Source organism: Zingiber officinale, chromosome 4A, assembly GCF_018446385.1.
Source record: "Zingiber officinale cultivar Zhangliang chromosome 4A, Zo_v1.1, whole genome shotgun sequence".
Classification (NCBI taxonomy): domain Eukaryota; kingdom Viridiplantae; phylum Streptophyta; class Magnoliopsida; order Zingiberales; family Zingiberaceae; genus Zingiber; species Zingiber officinale.
Genome location: NC_055992.1, coordinates 35,252,214 through 35,272,280, shown reverse-complemented (window position 1 = coordinate 35,272,280; position 20,067 = coordinate 35,252,214). Strand labels below are relative to the sequence as shown.

At 37.0% G+C, this 20,067-nt stretch overlaps 1 protein-coding gene across 2 annotated transcripts in view; it reads left to right on the top strand.

Annotated features, from left to right (window-relative positions):
- Nucleotides 1-3,152: 3,152 nt before the first annotated feature.
- The window catches only part of LOC121969805 (NAD-capped RNA hydrolase DXO1-like), a 76,385-nt gene continuing 59,470 nt past the window's right edge, over nt 3,153-20,067 (top strand). For both annotated transcript variants that reach the window (XM_042520062.1, XM_042520061.1), the window contains exons 1-4: nt 3,153-3,616; nt 8,939-9,183; nt 9,281-9,346; nt 9,479-9,557. In XM_042520062.1, coding sequence (XP_042375996.1) covers nt 3,259-3,616; nt 8,939-9,183; nt 9,281-9,346; nt 9,479-9,557 — 748 coding nt within the window. In that variant the 5' untranslated portion in view covers nt 3,153-3,258. The remainder of the gene's footprint in view (nt 3,617-8,938; nt 9,184-9,280; nt 9,347-9,478; nt 9,558-20,067) is intronic.

Genomic DNA, 20,067 nt, shown 5'->3' with positions numbered 1-20,067 from the left:
CTATTTTTTTTTTATCCGAACTCGATACCCCCATCTTTTCACTTGAGGTACGTGATTGAATTTACCGTTTAGCATTTTGTACTCTTTACCTGTTGCTAATACTTGCTGATGGTAGATAACAAAATTTGGGGACCAAATTTTTATAAGTGGGGGAGAATGTAAAATACTAGAAAAATGACGAATAATAATAAGGGAATTTTCCGAAATTTTTAGAAATTTTTCAAAAAATTTTCGGAGCTCGTATGAACGAGTTTACGGGGATAAAAATGGGGCTCGGAAAAGCCTGTTTGGGCTACCCCGTTTTAACGAGGAAAAGTTGATTTTCTTTATTTATTTTCTGTTCTCATTTTCTTTTCTTCGTTTCCTTCCTTCCCCGCCGAAGCCCTCGCGTGCCCGACACCTCGTCGCGCCTACTCTTCTCTCGATTCCGTGCCCTAATTCCACTGTTTGGTTTTTCTTTCAGCCACCTACAGTGAAACAACAAGGGATCATCTGAAATTTATGGGATCTGTTCTCGGCAACAAATTGTCTCTGCTGTGGATTAACAATCAAGGCTGAGAAATAAGGTAAGGAGTAGGGCATTTGATATATGCTATTGATCATGGTTTTGATTCGATTATTTTAGATAGTTGTTCATGTGTAGATTGATGTAGGTTTAGCTTTGTTACCTAATGGGTTGATTAGGGATTAGGGATTAGGAAAAACTAACCCTAATTAACCGTTGGATTTAACTTAGGCAGGTTGAGGTTTACGGATTAGAGTTTTTTAATTTAGTGTATGAGATTTTTATTTAGTTATTTATAGGATTGTAGCTAAATAAAATATATTTCTATACGTGACACAGGACTTTGACGCGAGACGAGTATCTCGATGTCGGATTTGGACATTCCTATTGGAGGCGGGTACTTTTGACTTTATGTCTTTGATATGCATAGTAGTGAATTTAACAAGTAGCAATAATTATGTTCTCTTATTTGTTTCGGTTAATCACTACCCGATACCCGTTACATGATTGATTGCTTGTTTTGCATCTCATGTATTCCTTACTTGCTTATACATGCTTATAGGGGTAGTGATATGCCATGCTTCACCATGTTCAGGACCTAGTTTTTATACCTTCTATGTACCTTTGATTTGATTCGTTGACCTATGGTGCACTTTTATATATATATGGATTAGTTCAGGATATTTTGTGGTTAGTGCCATGCACCATTTGCATAATTGCATGCTGTGCGATAGTCCGCTCCATTATTGTTGAGCACATCGCCAGTTACATGGATCTGCACACACCACCACTCATGGGTTAGTGGTCGATTTAGGCGGAGTGTGTTCCAGCAGGGACTTTGTTGGTCCGCTCATGGTAGTGTGACACAACGTGGGGCAGAGATTCCTCCCATTGTACCGGAGTTGAGAGTATCAAGGCCCCCATTTATGATTGGGGTAGGAGGATAGGTGTATCCGACAAAGATCCCGTCCATTCGGTCACCATCGTGAGCAAGGGCGACAGAGTGCACTATTGTCCGCCTTTCTACCCACTCGACCTCACTATTGTGTGTGGCCTCATATGCATGATGCATTTATATGCTGCATATTGTTTGGATGCCTATATTTGACATGCATACAGGATTTGTATGCCACTCAGACTGTTTGTCCTTATACCCAGGTCCTGGTTAGTACAGTTTTTCTCCTATTTACTTCAGTTGCATTTCATCCTTTTATATCAGGAGACTGTACGTATGATTAGTGCTAGATGTTATTTCCCTACTTTGCATATCAGTTGTACCTGCTGAGTGTTGGACTCAACCCGCATCCATTGTTGTTATTTTTTTCAGGTTGATGCTGTCAGGAGAGAGTTCCAGTTGCTAGTCCCTACAGATCTCAAATATATTGTTGGTCTTTTGGTTTTCTTACTTAGATTATGCTAAACTTGTTCTGGTTGATGGTATAGACATTGTATGGATTTTGTGATGTCGATGGATTTTTATATGATTTGGTTTTGTTTTACTACATGCTTGCCTGGATGACAGAAGAGGTGAGTTCGTCGGATTTGTGTTTTATGAGTGTAGTGGAGTAGGAAAAATCGGATTTTGAGTTTTATGAGTGTAGTGAAGTAGGGTTGTTTTCGAGTCATGATATTACTGATTTGTTTATTTCTTATTAAACTGCGTGGAATGCCTGTGTATTGTATTTTATTATCGTTGTTATTCCAGCCGCATGTGGCTGAGGTATATGAATATGTAGAAAGTTTCAGATTGTCCGCCGTACAGGGGAGATGCTGCCGAAATTTCTTCGGACAGGGACTCCTCCGGGGCATGACATTTGTATTTTCTAATTATCATTTCATGTTGCATATTGTTTATCCTAAATAGGTGATGTCCTTGACTGTTCACCAGCAAAGCCTCCGGTAGATATAAAAAAACTTATTCAATAATAAGTGCTCATGAACTCTTTGTTTCTAAATTGTCCTGTTTATATAATGGATATTTAATTTTTTTTTCTAATTTTATTTTAATTTTAACATTATTGTATTGTCCTTTTCCATTATAATAATTTTTACAACAAAATTAATGACATTTAATTTTTTTTCAAAAAAAAAAATTATTATTATACTAATCACCTTACTAGGAATATTATGATTTATTTTAAGGATGAATATTATATTTATTATATTTGTATTTTCAAATCTTTGACAAATCAAACAACAGTATTGATAATCATACTAAATCAAAATTTATAAATTAAACATTGTTGTTAGAATGTCTAAACTCATTCTCATTCCAATCGACTATCAAACTCATTCCCATTCTCATTCCTATATTCAAATCAAATGCCCCCTTAGATGTAAAATCTTTACACGAGATGAAATGTAACAGTGAATTATTTATTATTTGTTTTATATTAAAGTGATGATATATTATAAATATAATGTAAATATTGAAATTTTAATTTTTCAGACAGTAAAATTGAATTATAATTAATAGTTTTTCTTTTTATTTTTTTAAATATAAAATTTATATTTTAAATATTTTTCACTTCAATGGGTTTAGACCTGAACCAATATGGATCTGTCCTACCGTACTCAACACAAGCCGTGCCATGCCAGGGCTGTGGCCTGTTTTGACATGGCACAACTTTTTGTACTCACAAAACTACTGAAAACCCTCTCAGCACTTGTGCCCGACTGCCCGCCTATCCCTTGCCCTTGTCTTTCCTTTTTCGTCGTCGGAGCAGAGGGATCCTTTGTTTCTCCTCTTTCTCATGGATTTCTCGGAGCAAGACGTCGATGTCTTCGGGGAGGAATTCGAAGTCGAGGAAGAGGGCGTCGACGACGACACTCCGGCCGTGGCGGCGGAGGACGGTGGCAGCGGCGATTCTTCTGCTTCCTCTTCGCCTTCCTCTTCCTCTTCGAGCAGTGGTAGCGAAAGCAGCAGCAGAAGCAGTAGTGACGGCGAGGTGGAAGATGGCAACTCCGCTGTCATTAGGGCCAGACCAGTCGAGGTGGAAGGAGAATACGGAGAGGAGCACGAGGATGAGGAGGACGACGATCTGGATCTATTTGGCCCCGATAATGAAGCTTACGTGAAGACGCTCGCACGAAGTCCTTTTCCAGTTCCTGGTATGGATATCATATCTCCAGGATCCGTCCACTAATTTTCTTCTGGAGATTTGACTACTTGGATGCTGCAATAACAACTTTGTTATTACTAGTTTATTCAAAGACATAACAAAAACATAAAGTAAGATATTATTGCATGCCCAATTTTGATAATGACCACATGTGCAAACCATTTCTTAAACTAATATCTTCTTATAATATTAGTCATTTTGTTTTCCAACATCTAATTTATGATTATATGACATTCTTACATTTGGTCATTTTTCATGTAGTTTTCTTCTAACTGTTATGTCTTTTCATATATTGGTCATTTGCAATGTCATTTTCTTCTAAATGGCATGTTTTTGTAAATGGAACTTACTCGTATTAAGACCAATTTGAGGTATACCATTTGGTCACTTATCCTATTTCACATATTTTAAATGCATTGGATACTGTAATTTCTTTTTAAGTTATAATGCTTCCATTTGTGTCATTTTATAGAAGATGTGAATTAATTTAATCTTTTTAATGATTTTGTGCCAATGCAAATTCACCTAATTATCTGAACTAGAAACTTAAGATGAGGCCTAGAATTAGCTTTGAATTTTAGCAAATGTATCTAGTGTTATCGCTAGATAGTCTAAAAAGCAGCCTAAGTGACTGTCTAGGTGGATTTGCCAAGGGACTGTTGTGCCTAGTAGTTAGGCGGTTCCTATTAGGTGACCCTTTTAAAAAGAGACCTAGACCGGTCTGAGGAAATGACATCTTTATAAGTTGCTTGATCATTTGACATTGGTTAACTTATCTATATTTTAATATTGTAGTATGACACTAATTATAATGAGTCTAGTTATCCAGGTTCTTACAATTGTGATTTATAATATGAATTATGGAATTTTATGCTTTGTTATGTTTTTTGTTCTTTTGGTTGGAATGTGAAATATATAATATTTTGATAATGTGGCTACTACTTATTTATCAATTATGACTTATTTATTTCTGATTATAAAATTGATTGTCGTGATATATTTGTGCATATATTGGTATAGTAATATTAGTTGATCGTAATTTAATTTATTTCTTTTTTTTTTTTATTTTAATATTATTTTGATACTGTGTCCCGGAGGTATACATGTCTGACAGAACGAACGATACCCCATTGTGAAAATATTTGATGCAACAGGATAACAACCCACTCGGCTCGAATAACAAAGCATAATATAGCGCACATGGCTGGAAATAACCACAACATAATACAATCCACATGACTGGAAACAAACACAACGGAAGATAATAATAATACACCGCCTACATGGCTGGTACAAACACAAATCATGTAAGATAATAGAATGAATAAATTGGCTGCATACCGACATGGCTTAACACAACAATGACACATAATCGAGTAAAAGTAGTCATAAGGCTAAAATCCAAAAGCAAGGCAAATTTATTACATATCGAGTCCGAAAAACAAAATGCAAGTAGAGCAGTAAGAAATAGCATTAAAGAAACAAAACGATCTCAGTGTGACGTGGGACTAACAACCAGAATCCTCCAAGCGACTCCATAATCATCTATTTGCTACTTGAGGAAAATAAGGTAAAACAAGGTAGTGAGTCCAAATGACTCAGCGGATAATAAATGGTCAAATAAAGCACAGGTAAGGATATTGAGATCAAAGTGTACAGTCTCACAAGTAAGAAATATGTACACAACCATAATTAATATAATGAATGCACATATTAGAATCGGTCTAACAAGTATGACATACTGATGGAGATATGCAATATATCTACTCGTACTGCATGAGCAACATATGATGGCATAAACATGAATGATAATGTCAGGCACATGCAACAATCATATCTCAAATATATGCAACATGCATCTACAACATAAGCAATCTATAATGATCAACATGTGGGAGCAAAGCTCTACCACCAGAAATATCATCATGTGTGGGAGTAATGCTCCACCACAAGTAATACATCATATGTGGGAGAAACGCTCCACCACAAATAATACAAATGACCAAGACATCTAGTTATCTAGCTGGAGATCACTCTACCACAGATAACCCGTGGGCAGTCCAAAATGTTAGGTCCTTGCCTGGAGATCACTTTATTTGAGATAACTTGTAGGCAGATAGGATGTAGTTATCTAGTTACGGACTACGGGAGATCACTTTACCACGGATACCCCGTAGGCAGCCAAGGGTATAACAACTCAAGGATAACAATACAACAAACATATCATAATCACTGGCAACTCTCTCAACATCATAGTGGGGGATAATTGTCAACCACTCATAGGAAATTTAGTTGACACACTGTCAACTCTCTCAACATCGCAGTGGAGACATAATCGTCAATGACTCGTGTCACTGTTAACTCTTTCAACATCGTAGTGGGGACATAATCGTCAACCACTCATAGGAGACTTAGTTGACAAAATAAACCGATTACTGTCAACTCTCTCAACATCGTAATGGAGACATAATCGTCAACTACTCGTAGGAGACTTAGTTGACAGGATATGTATACACCGAAATAATATAGTGTTATTTATATAGTAAACAACTACATCAACATGAGTATATGAACTTTATGCAATGATACACAATTATACCTAGTATGATAAACATAGGTGTATCCAGAAACATGATCTAACTTTTACATATATCTATATGTATGAAAAGATCCAGCAGGTGTCAACTAAACATCATGCATAGTAATAGTAACACCTATAGTACACACCACACTTGTGTATACACTATAGAGTATAGGCAGTCAAATAAGATAACCCCTATAGTGCACATCATATACACATACACATTACATGCATATGAATGATCAACATGCTAACTCCTATGGTACATACCATACACGTGTGTACAACTACAACATATAAATAGTCAACATGATAACTTCTATAGCACACACCATACACGTGTGTACCCTACAACATATATATAATCAGCATGATAACTCTTATAGCACACACCATACACGTGTGTATCTTACAACATATGAATAATTAGCATAATACTCTATAGTATACACCATACACGTGTGTACACTATAAAGTAAGAATATCCAAAGACGAGATTGCATAGATAATAATCATATCATCACTAAGATCAAGCAGGTAAGTATCAAGCTCAAGTAAAAAATATGAGTATAGTCAAGATAAAGTGATCTAATCCATCAATTATATCCATGCACTAAGGCCAATGAACTACTGAAGTTAAGGAAGAAATACCTACCTCAAACGTAGATTGTGCTAAACGTTCTCTGATCTAAGCTCCTGTCACAAGTCACAAACCTGCAACAATTAGCACAGTCAAAACCTAGATCGACCGTAGATCGAATAACAAAAACTTAAATCTTAAACCGATTAGATGAAGCCAATTATGTCAACCTATGCTCAATCAGTTAATAGATCAATCCTCTCGTTTCCTCTTCCAATTCATATTCACAGTCAATACCATATTAATCAGTCAAACCCAAATCAACAATTTGGATTCTCTAGCTTTATGCTCATTCGATTAGCATGATAATTCAATCGATTGACATTCTAAACCATCAACGAATCAGTCAACCCCTTCCTAAATCACTATCAGATTCATCTTTATTTATTGAAATAAGTTTCATAACATTGAATGTATTGTGCTTAAAGAGTAAGGGAATTTCATTACCCACCAGTTCTTTGACGATGACCCACTGTTTTCAGCAAAAGTAGCAGAGTCGGGGTGATAGCGTCGACGACTGCCCTATGGCAGCAACAACTACCCCTTGTGTGAGGGGCAGACGCATTAGTGCCTTGGCCCAATTTCAACCTTCCAGCGACAGACCTCCGTAGCCAAGACCAAGGCAGGTGGCCGATGGAGTAGGTGACGGCGATGACACCCGTAACAGCGACAGCTAGTGGGTTAGGGCTCGAGCAAAGGGTGGTGGTGTTGGTGGGGTATGCGACCTCTATCTCACGGCCAAAAGACAGTCGGTGGCAAGGCGAATCGGCGCCAGCAATGGAGAGGGGATGGAAGTAGTCGGTGTCGGGAGAGAAAGGGAGGAGAAGAAATTGGGTGAGAGGAGTGGAGAGAGTTAGTTTTTGTATTTATACCTAGGTTAATCGAATATAACCTTAGTTTTAATTAAGTCAATTAACTCCCATTTAATTGATATTCTAAACAGGTTTTCGCTAAACCTAATAGGTTCATCCCCTAAACATGTTATACGAATTTAATTTAAATCTCGAAAAATTCTTAAAAATTTCTAGAAAATTTGATAAGGAAATTTGTTAATTAACACTTATTATTTAGTTGTCGTATCTCACATACTGACTTTCTAGGCTCCCACCTACCTAAGTGCTAGTTAGTACTTCTTGCAATCATCTTTTCATGGATTGTTGCTAAATACTTAGGATGGAAAGCTAGATTTTCAATTTTAATTGATTTCTTTTACTATTTCCAGTTATTTATTTCTGTTTTCCTTTCAATCTTCAATTGATTTGACTGTTCCATGTTAATTTATCAGTTTGATCCATCTTAATGTGTTCGAGGACAAACTACATGGGCAGAAGATGGATGTAATTTTTCTTTAATTTGGTTTTAGTTTGAAAAGCTTCAAGAACTAATAAACTACCTTAATCAAAAATCTTTAAATTATTATATCCCAGAAACATTACAGATTGATTTAGATGAGATAGTGAGGAACATGATGATTACTAGGAACTCACTAACGATTCTGCTTTTATTATTGCTAAAGAGATTTGAATATTGCATCTCAATTTTTGATTTTTTTGCATGAGCACTATATATATAATTTTTATTGAGTAGCATTTGAGCTTGAGTTTACATTTCTCTTTTTGTGGCAAAAAAAAAAAGGCGAATACGCTCGCTCCTAGTGCCCCCGCCAACTTGTTCCAGGGCCAACACGGAGGAGGTAAATCACGGGCGGCTACTAGCCTTTGGAATAGTGACTAGCACATAAGGGAGACATTTATCTCGGCACATTTCTCTTTTGAATAATAAAGGGGTTGATTTAATCTATTTAATTGACATTTTTTTTGTTTGGTTAAATTTGGTTCCTGACAATTAATAAAGTTAGGTTCCATCAACAAATAATTCTAAATAATTTAATTATATTGATTGCATGTCCAGCTGCATACCGATACCACTATATGCATTATACAGTGACCTGACCAACCTTGTCCGCAAGTTGTATTTTACTTATGTAATGTTTTTTTAAGATTTTAAAATAAAATAGTAAACAAGGGTACTGATTGAGACTTTCCGAGTGTTTTTCCTCTAACATTGTATTTTTTTTTAATCTATGACAGTTTTGCCTCCACTTCAGAATAATCAGAACAGAGGTAATTTTGGAAGAGGCCGATGGCAATCTGGGCATAATTCCAGAGGTCCTCCTCTTCTTCCACGGCCAGGACCTTATTCACAAAGGCAGAATTATGGTTTTGGTCCAAAGTTTGCACATGTAAATGGCCGTGACAATGAAAACTTGGTGTCTGACATGAAGCTCACAAAAAGTGAAGAAACTTTGTCTAGAAAAGCCATTCAATTTCAGGAGGTAATTATTGTTATTTGGTTTTTTGTTTGCTTTCTTTGTTCTTCCATATTAGTAAGTTGACTAATACCCTCCTTTGATGTGAAAAATTTACCAAAAGCCTTCTGAGATAGCATGTTATAGTCGGGCTGAAGGCGGAGAAGTCTATTTTGATGACCGAAGTTTGGTTAGAGTCTTGACATCATGCAAACTATATTCAACATTTTCCTTTCTTCTTGATGGTTTATCTAGCCTAGCATTGGCTTCTGTCTTCATCATTTTTCATTTAATACATTTTCTCTTCTTTTTGCATGATTAGAGACTCTTCAAACGCACTATTTGTGAGGATGTTGGAGCTGATCTTAACAGAGGTTTTGAGTCCTTTATTGAAAAAAGAGGTATGAGACAACTAAAAAAAAAATTTTAGTAGAAAATAAATTAAAGAATGGATTATACATGCTGAGTATCTTTCTAAAAGCAATCTGTAAATCACATGTGCTACATATTGATAAGTTCAAAGATCATATGTTTCTTAAGCTTTACATGTTCATTTGGTGGTGAAGATTAATTTGTTTACAAGTAACTCTTACCTTTTCATATTTTATGTCAAAATATTATCTGTTTTCCTTTTAGGTGGAACTTTACTCCTTTTTCTAATGGTCTAATATTAACAGCCATCTTTCTGATTTGCACATTGATCATATTTTGTTTTTTTGGGATTTTGTGCATCAAATGACCTTACCACCTTTCTGGATTTTTTTGGTACGTAATTATTATGGTGCTGTTCTAGAATCTTAAGGAATTCTTCTTTGATATATTCTCGTGCTGATGTTAATGCTTATTTGTGAGCTAGTATAACATCGTGTAATTGTCCAAGATGGTAAATGCAATATGGATGCTTATTCTTCTCTAATTAGAAATTATTTTTCTGAAACTCTTGCGTAGATTTTGTGTTCCCATATATCATATGGAGTGAAAAGGAGGGATATGGTTCAATGATATGCAGATTTTTATTGCGATGGATTTTTTCATTTGTACTATCAGTAGGATTGCTCATATTCATTGGGATCAAGATGGTAAATAAATGAATATGTTGGGGCATATTTCTACTTTACATTTACAAAGATCAAAGTATCTTTGAATGGAAGTTCATTTGATTTGAGTAAGGAGATTTTTTTTATGAGGTAACTCTAGAACATTTCAGTTACCATGTAGTTGATAAGTATGTCTTGTTAGGAGAAAAATTAAACCCGCTTTTAAGCAGAAGTAGACTTGTTAATTTTTTAATTCATTGATAGCTTCTTTTTCTATGGAAGCTTGTCCCTACTTTGTTAAGAAGTTTGCTTTTCTATTTTTGCCCATTTCCTCCATCTTATATATTTGTGGAGAATAGATATTTTTGAGTGATTGTGTTGTCCTAGTGAGTCATTATCAAGGGTAAAGTTTCTGTTAATGTGTCACCATAGAGGGTAAAGTTGTGTTAATGTGTCTTTTAGTGTAACACCACGAACATATCTTATAAAACATTAATTGGAAACATAAATCACAAATTCTTCAATAAAATTTTAAAAAGCATGTCATGATTTGAGGGTATCATTCCACTCTATCATAAGGAACTCCACTAAATGACAATATAATAAAAGGTAATAAAAAACTAACAACAATAAATAACTTAAGATAAATAGGTGGGGCTCAACAAAAATAAACGTACGTTTATTTCTTTCATTAAAAAGAGTATAGTGAGCATATAAAATAACAAAATAACAAAAGAACTAAATGATAACTATAACAAGTAAAATCCAACTTGATGTCTAGCAACTCGAGTTGAGGATCTCTAAGCAACTCTATAAAGTGACTTAAACTAACTAGGACTCCAAAATCAATCCTTTCTTGCAAAAATAAAGGCCAAGAAAAAAGAAAGCATAAATTGGTGAGTGGGTCAACACAAAGGATATGGAATTTGATCTCGATTAAGAGATTAAGAAATCAAATAATTAATAATATAAATTACAATTTTAGAGGTTATATATAAGGTCTTTATTTGAATATAAAGTCAACTCTTATTTCTATTTTTTTGCTTGTTCACCACTAATTAATATTATGATTCATTCCTATTAATTTTTTAATCACAAATTAATATACTTTTAATTATCACCTTTTAATTATAACTAATAAATCCAATAAGAAGTGAATCAATGGAGATAGGCCCTCAACATATTAAAGATGTTATTTTGACATATGCATTAAAATGAGTGTAAAGTCCTCATTGGTGATATACAATGATATAATACCATCTTGCAAATGAAAATCGATACCGGACGACATCCGCTATCATGTCTCTATATGGCTTGTTTTACTTTAAGTCTTTACACCACAACTATTTTCTCTTTGGTTTACATTGGTTAGTTTTAGGGAATAACATAACTCATCTTTTTAATAACGGTTGCACTATGCACACATAATTTTCAAATAAAGGACTATAAGTATAAGTTAAGGTTTAAAATTTTGAGGTGTTTAGAAGTTTCAATTTATAATCGGAACGATACAAATTTAGTATTGTATCATGCTATGCCGATATAGTTTCAATACTTTTTTAAATATCAATATATTAATTAAAAATATTTTTATTAATATTTAATTGTAATAGATGTGTACTCTTGAGTTATATTTGAGATGTTAAATGTTGAATTCAAGTTCTGATATTATTTGGTGAAATGTTTGATGTTTTTTGATTAAAAGTTGATTAGGGTTAGCTGAAGTCCACCAAATAGACATGGTAGATTCAAGTAGGTTTAAATTAGATTTATTTGGATTCATTTTGATTAGTTTAAAACAAAATCCAAAATTTTTATATAGAAGAACTTAATTCATTAGTAGTAGGATATTTTATAAGGTTAGAAATTTAATTATCTTTAATTTTTTTTATCTTTCCTAACAATCTCTCTCCTCTATCCAAGTGTTTGTCTCTCTATTTACCTTATGGATGGATGGATGGAGGGAAAAAAATAACGATTAGAGGAGGGAAAAAATTAATGGATGATTGAGGAAAAAAATGAAGGGAAAGGAATTAAATGTGGATAAAAAAAGAAATATGGAAATAGGGGGAAAAAGTAGAAAGTAAAGTAAAAAATAAAAAAAATCTAACGCGGTCGATCGCAGTACATGCCGCCGTGAGGCCATGGCGGGATTTGGCTGTCGTGGTAGCCACGCCTAACCTTTATGACCCGTAGAGGTCGCCGTAAGGCTACTACATTAATTCAAGAACAGCAAAATTACATGACTTGGGCAGCAGCAGAAATTGAAAGGCTGAAGCAAGAAGTCATAAGTGCCCAATTATTAACAGAAATGAAGATAGAATCTCTGAAGAAAGAATTTGCTGCTGAGAAGGAAGAAATGCTTAGAAACCATCAGGCTGACAAGTTAGAAGTAGATACGGAGAATGAAGAACTAAGACTCAAGATTGATCTCTTAGAGCTGGAGAATAAGGATCTTCAGAAGAAAATAGAGAACTCAGAAAAAGAACCCCTTTATCCTGAAGGTGATGAACTTTACGAGGAAGAATTACATGTATTAATTGACTCAGGAAAGGAGAAGGTATTTTCTATAGAAGAAGCAAAGCAGCCAAAACTCAAAACAAATGGCCTCTTCAATCTGGTGGTAGAACTTTCTATTCCAGGAATAGATAGTTTTAAAGTAAATGCAATTCTTGACACTGGCGCCACTACCTGCTGTATAGATCAGGTATCAATACCGCCCCTTGCTATTGAAGATAATACTTTTGTTGTCAATTTCAGCGGCATCAATTCTAAGACAACAGCTAATAAGAAACTGAAGTATGGCAACATGAAGATTGGGGATCACCAGTTCAGAATACCCTACACTTATTGTCACGCCCCAGAGGAGTCCCCGTCCAAAGAAATTTCGGCAGCATCTCCCCTGTACGGCGGACAATCTGAAACTTTCTACATATCTCCATACCTCAGCCACATGCGGCTGGAATAATAACAATAAATATAACACAACCACACAAACATCCACGCAGTTATATATAATCAAACAAAGCAGTAATACTCTGACTCGAAAACCACCCTACTCAACTACACTCGTAAAACTCAAATCCGACGAAACTCACCTCTTATGCCGACCCGGCAGGCATGTAGTAGAATAAGACCAAATAAAATCCATCGACATCACAATAATAAATACAACGTCCAAGTATCAAACAAATCAAGTCTAAACATAGACAAACGAGAAGAAAACTCAAAAGTCAATCAATCCTCGAGGTCTGCAGGGGATCTAGCACTACGTGCAGTGGGGACTAGCGACTGGAACTCCCTCCTGACAGCATCAACCTGAAAATAACAACAATGGAGGCGGGGTGAGTCCAACACTCAGCAGGTACATGGAAAGTAAAGAAATAACACCTAGCACTAATCATGCGATACGTCTCCTGATAAAAATAAAGGTAAATGCAAACCAAGAAGACAGGAGAGAATCAGACTAACCAGACCGGTATAAGGACAAAACAAGGTATAAGACACATGTATCGCCAAACATAGGTATCCAAACAATACGCCATATAAATGCAACAATCACAATCACAAACAATAAATGCATCGTGCATATGATGCCAATGTCACGGTCACCCCCGACGCCAGTGCCAACTCACAACATAAGTGGGACCAAGTGGGTAGGTGACGTGCGTAGATCAAAGAACACTACTCCTGATGAGTGATTGAGTGAACGGAATGCTCGGAGTACATACATACTCCTACCCCAAATCATAAATGGGGGCGCGAATGCTCTCAGTAAGCTATGACGGGAGGAATCTCTAACGTACTACACACACCTGAGCGGATCAACGGAGCACCGGAAGAGTCAAACCGACGTCTTTACCACGTGTCACGCTACCCACGAAGGCGTCACAACGGAGCAACCGATGATGAAGGCGGCAAAGTGCTCAATAATGGAGCGATCTATCGCACAGATGCGATCATGCAAATGGTGCATGTCACTAAGCATGGTAATATACTAAACCAACCTCTGGACATATATCAACGGGCACCATAGTGAATAAATCATATCAAGATATATTGATCAATAAGGTATCAAACCTAGGTCCCGAACATGTGAAACATGGTTATATCACTACCCATGAGCATGATAGATCGGTACAAGATCAATACGAGATGCAAACAAACAATCAATCAAACAGGTAACATGTATTGGGCAGTGATTAACCGAAACAAATAGGAAACACAATTAATGCAACATATTATTTTCATTACTAAGCATATCAAAGACAATAAGTCAAAAGTACCCGCCTCCGAAAATAGAAAGGTCCAATCCGGTCCGAACACGACGTCGAAATACCCGTCTCGCGTCAAAGTCCTGAAATACCAATACACAGATATTTTATTTAGCTAAAATTCAAATGAATTGCTAAATAAAATTCTCAACACAATTTAGGGCAAAACCCTGAGTCATAATCATCAACCTACCTAATTTAACACATATAATTTAGTTACTCAACATATATTAAATAACTAAATCAAACTACTCACTCAATTAGGAAAACCCTAATTATTGATCAACCTTAACTGATAATCAATTAACTTATCCACATCAAGACCTAAATCCACAAACGTTAAACCCAAAAACCTTACCTTTCACTGATCTCCTGGTTCAATCTGTATCACCAACTCCTGCAACCATTCTAACCAACATCTATAACGAAAATAAAAACCCTAAACCTTACCTAAATTTCCAATCCCAGTGACTGCGGGTGAGAGGTTGCTTGGCTGCTGGAATTTGATCAGAGTCAAAGGTAGAATCTAGGGCACAAGTGCAGCACAGTGAGCATAGAGGAATATCTAAGCCCAAATCATAACTGAGATCAACACTCACCTTTAAGGTCACCACATAGCAACAAAATGCTCTCTAAGATCGCAGCTAGGGCAGAGGAAAGATTGGCCGGAGCTAGGGCACGGGGTGGCCGGCAGTGGCGCCGGCTCTGTCCGGTGCGGTGACGACACTCTGCAAAGGAAGAGGCGTCGGCGGTGTGGCTCAGATCCACCGCACAGTGGTCGGCGTTCGCTCTAGGGCACAGGGAAAGGAGGTCGGCGTCGGCAGAGGAGAAGAAGAGATAGGAGAAGAGAGGCGTCGGCGCCGGTTAGGGCAAGGGAAGAAGTCGGGCGCGCGGGTGGTTTCGGCGTCGGGTGCACGGGAAAGAAATAAGAGAAAAAGAAAAAGAAAATGGAAAAGAAAAATAAATCTTTTCCTCATTAAAACAGGGTAACCTAAACAGGCTTTTCCGGACCCCGTTTTTATCCCCGTCAACTCGTCCGTACGAGCTCCGAAAAATTCCCGAAAAATGTCCAAAAATTCCGGAAAATTCCCTTATTCATATTCGCCTATTTCCGGTATTTTACACTTATGCCTTCCCCCTTACACTAGGAGGGAACATTACCATGATCCTTGGCTGCAACTTTATACGCGCTATGCATGGAGGAGTTCGCATAGAAGGCAATGAGGTAACATTTTATAAAAATGTTACTACTATACATACTCAACAAGTTGTCCCTGCAGTTCCTATCATTGAAGAATTGGAACTTGATGAAGAGGAATATGTCCAAATTCAAGAGCAGGTATGTATATGGCAACCAGGACAGTATTTGCAAGATTTAATTGCTGAATTAACCAATACTGGTTATATTGGGGATAACCCTATGAAATTCTGGAGTTCCAATTTAGTTACCTGCAAGCTCGACATCAAGAACCCAGATTTAACTATTGAAGACAGACCGCTCAAACACGTAACCCCTCAAATGCAAGATTCTTTCAGAAAGCATATTAAGTCCCTACTGGACCAAGGTACTGATTCAGGATCCATAGCTACTTGATGGAAGCCGCTTTTAAGATCAAACTTAGAGAATATCTTGCTTCTTCCTACTCTGTGTATTATTGTATTAATACCTGGAAGGCTGTATTGGTCTTTATGGGTATTATCATTCAGCCTTTTGTAGTTAAAGACCATTCGTTCCTTTCCTTTCGTTTCCTTTCCTGTCTTGGGATCCACAGTTGTGCCAGAGTAAATTATAATGGCAGTAGTCCTATGACGACTGTTACTTGACCTGATAACTTTGAGGTCCAGTAGGGACTTAATATGCTTTCTGAAAGAATCTTGCATTTGAGGGGTTACGTGTTTGAGCGGTCTGTCTTCAATAGTTAAATCTGGGTTCTTGATGTCGAGCTTGCAGGTAACTAAATTGGAACTCCAGAATTTCATAGGGTTATCCCCAATATAACCAGTATTGGTTAATTCAGCAATTAAATCTTGCAAATACTGTCCTGGTTGCCATATACATACCTGCTCTTGAATTTGGACATATTCCTCTTCATCAAGTTCCAATTCTTCAATGATAGGAACTGCAGGGACAACTTGTTGAGTATGTATAGTAGTAACATTTTTATAAAATGTTACCTCATTGCCTTCTATGCGAACTCCTCCATGCATAGCGCGTATAAAGTTGCAGCCAAGGATCATGGTAATGTTCCCTCCTAGTGTAAGGGGGAAGGCATAAGTGTAGGGTATTCTGAACTGGTGATCCCCAATCTTCATGTTGCCATACTTCAGTTTCTTATTAGCTGTTGTCTTAGAATTGATGTCGCTGAAATTGACAACAAAAGTATTATCTTCAATAGCAAGGGGCGGTATTGATACCTGATCTATACAGCAGGTAGTGGCGCCAGTGTCAAGAATTGCATTTACTTTAAAACTATCTATTCCTGGAATAGAAAGTTCTACCACCAGATTGAAGAGGCCATTTGTTTTGAGTTTTGGCTGCTTTGCTTCTTCTATAGAAAATACCTTCTCCTTTCCCGAGTCAATTAATACATGTAATTCTTCTTTGTAAAGTTCATCACCTTCAGGATAAAGGGGTTCTTTTTCTGAGTTCTCTATTTTCTTCTGAAGATCCTTATTCTCCAGCTCTAAGAGATCAATCTTGAGTCTTAGTTCTTCATTCTCCGTATCTACTTCTAACTTGTCAGCCTGATGGTTTCTAAGCATTTCTTCCTTCTCAGCAGCAAATTCTTTCTTCAGAGATTCTATCTTCATTTCTGTTAATAATTGGGCACTTATGACTTCTTGCTTCAGCCTTTCAATTTCTGCTGCTGCCCAAGTCATGTAATTTTGCTGTTCTTGAATTAATGTAGTAGGAGAAAAGGGAACAGGGATTGACCTTTCTACAGGAATACTCATATCAAAGTAATTCCTTGTACACATACCACATGATGTTATTTGGCAAATACTGCAATGCATACGGTGTTTTTGCATGGTTTCTCTTTTACAACATGTGCACTTCTGGTGTAGGGGTGATATTTTTCCATTAATTTCCCATAAGTGGTTGCAGTCATGTTGCAACTTGGAAATTCTAACCATAGGTTGCCATCCTTCTGATTTTCCTATCATATAGGAGTTTGTACGTTCGATAAAAACAAATAAGAACTCTTGGTTAAGGATGGTGTTCACCTGATGGTTTTCTCCTTCTGATATGCTGAAGATAGCATCTGATTGCTCATCTCCTTCTTGTACTGATAGGATTTCATAATCATCAGGTATCTCAAGTCCTTCAAATAGAGCTACCCTTTTTGTATTTTTGTATTCTCTGGGGCAGTCTCGTGCAAAGTGACCTTCCTCACCACATAGGAAGCATTTGCATTTCTTGTTGCGGAGTAAGTGTTTCTTCTTTTCTACTCGCGCATGGGTCTGGTGGGGCTTGCCTTTGTATGTAGTAGACCTTCTGAGTCCATATTTCTTCTTTGGATCCTTATAATATCCAGGAATAGGCATTTGACTGCAGAATGATAGGTCCTTGAGAGACCTACTGAAGGCTGCCTTCTTGCACTCTTCTTCAAGGTATTTATAAGTAAAGATCACCCTGGGATGTACTCCTGTGGTATTTCCTTGATATTTGTCTTCAAAGGCTGCTTTTATTCTGCGCCCCAATTCTCCAGGAAGCTTTAGCCAAAATTTCTCCGATAATTCTGGCCCGGTAAAGAGTCTTCCTGTTTTTGCAGCAAGATTCATATAATCGTTTAGAAATGGAATTATATCTTTTACCTGAGGGCATGTAAGTCTTTCAAGATCTCTGTAAGCCCTATCTTGCATATCAGTTGATCCTTGAAATGGATCTTCTAATAAGAATACCCTTCGTATTTGAGAAATAATATTCTGGGTCCCATTTCTTCCATCACTGGCATTGACTAGTTCTTGGTATTCATTAGGGTAGGCCATACGCCATTGAATCCAAGTTAGCCTTTCTGTTTCACCGAGCAGATTTTCAATATACTCAGCTTTGTCCAGCGTATCAGTAAAGTTTTGTAGTGCCACCACATTTTTGGTGATTGCTTCCCATCTGAGAAATACATCTTCTATTAGATGCAACTGGGTAGGAAGTGTAAGAATAGCTCTTGTCTGTTGTTGAGCTGTTGGTAGATTCCACCATTCTGAATTCTCTTTTCTCTTGAAATTTCCTTTTGTTAAAGGGGTAGCCATACTTACTGGTTCTTCCTTAAGAGTTCTATTGGGAGGATAACCGACAGGGTTCATGGTATTATCAGCAGGTGGCCTGTAAGAGGAGGTCTCTTGAGAATAAATTTGCTCTTGTAACTGCTGTAACTTCGGATAATCTGAAATCCATTCTTCCGAGATACCGGTTGCACCGGATGTTGCCTTTGCAGTTGCAGTTGCAATTATCTCTTTCCCACCATCTTCCGCGAACGGATTAACAAATTCGTCTTCAGAAGTGGGATACTTAGGTGCATCCTGTAAGGCTAGATACTGCAAATAACCAAGGTAGTCATCATTATCAGTATCATTAGTTGTAAACATACACAAGAACTGTGTAGGGTTGGATGACGATTCTTGTGAGGATGAGGGTAAAGGCAGAGAGTCTAATTCTGCTTGTAACTGCCTCCGATATTCCCTAGAATTCCGTAGCTGCCTGGTTGCTATTGTGAAGCTACGTTGTAGGGATGGTGCTTCATCCAGCAGATTAAGGTATGCTTCTTCTTCATAGAACTTGTATTGTTCCATCGCATACTGCCTGGCCTTTTTCTGCATAGCTAATAATTTTTCATTAGGAAAAGGTTTGATTTTCATAACCTCTTTTCCCTTTAGTTTCTGACTAGCCAGTAGCTCCTCAGGTTGAGGTCGTGCAGCGATATATTCAGGATATTCCGCAGCATATTCTTCATCACTACAACAATAATGACACCCAGTGCATTCTGGATCCGCCTTTATGAGGGAGCAACCATGCCTTGTAGTTGTTGAGCCGAAACCTGAAACACCTCTTGGGGTAGAATTGAGGACTTCTACCTCCCTTACATTTGGTGTGGCAATATGCTCTATTATGAGTTGAGCAATGCATTCCTGCTTGTTCAGAAATATGTCATTATTTGTTGTATTAAAAGCCATAATTTTTACCTCGCCTCGGTAGTCTGAATCGATAACTCCTCCCATGATAATAATGCCTTGTAACGCGGCACTTGATCTAGGGGCAATTCTGGCGTAGGTGTTTTGAGGGATTTGTATGCAAATACCAGTTGATAATAAAGACCGTCCTTTAGCAGGTATATCTTGTGCATGTGTAATAGAGATATCATACCCTGCCGCTCCTGGTGTTCTTCTGATAGGGAGCTGTGCTAGTGAAGATATTCTTTTGACTAGCAATTCTTCCTCTAGTCTTTGTTCTTCCACAAGTACTGCAATAATATGGCCTTGAATCTCTTCCTCATCTGACTGAATTTCTTCGTCTCTGGAGTTGAATTTTGGTGGGGCTGCTGAAGTTGCGGCTTGATAGTTGTTAAATTGTAGAGAAATACTTCCATCAAGCATATTTCTTG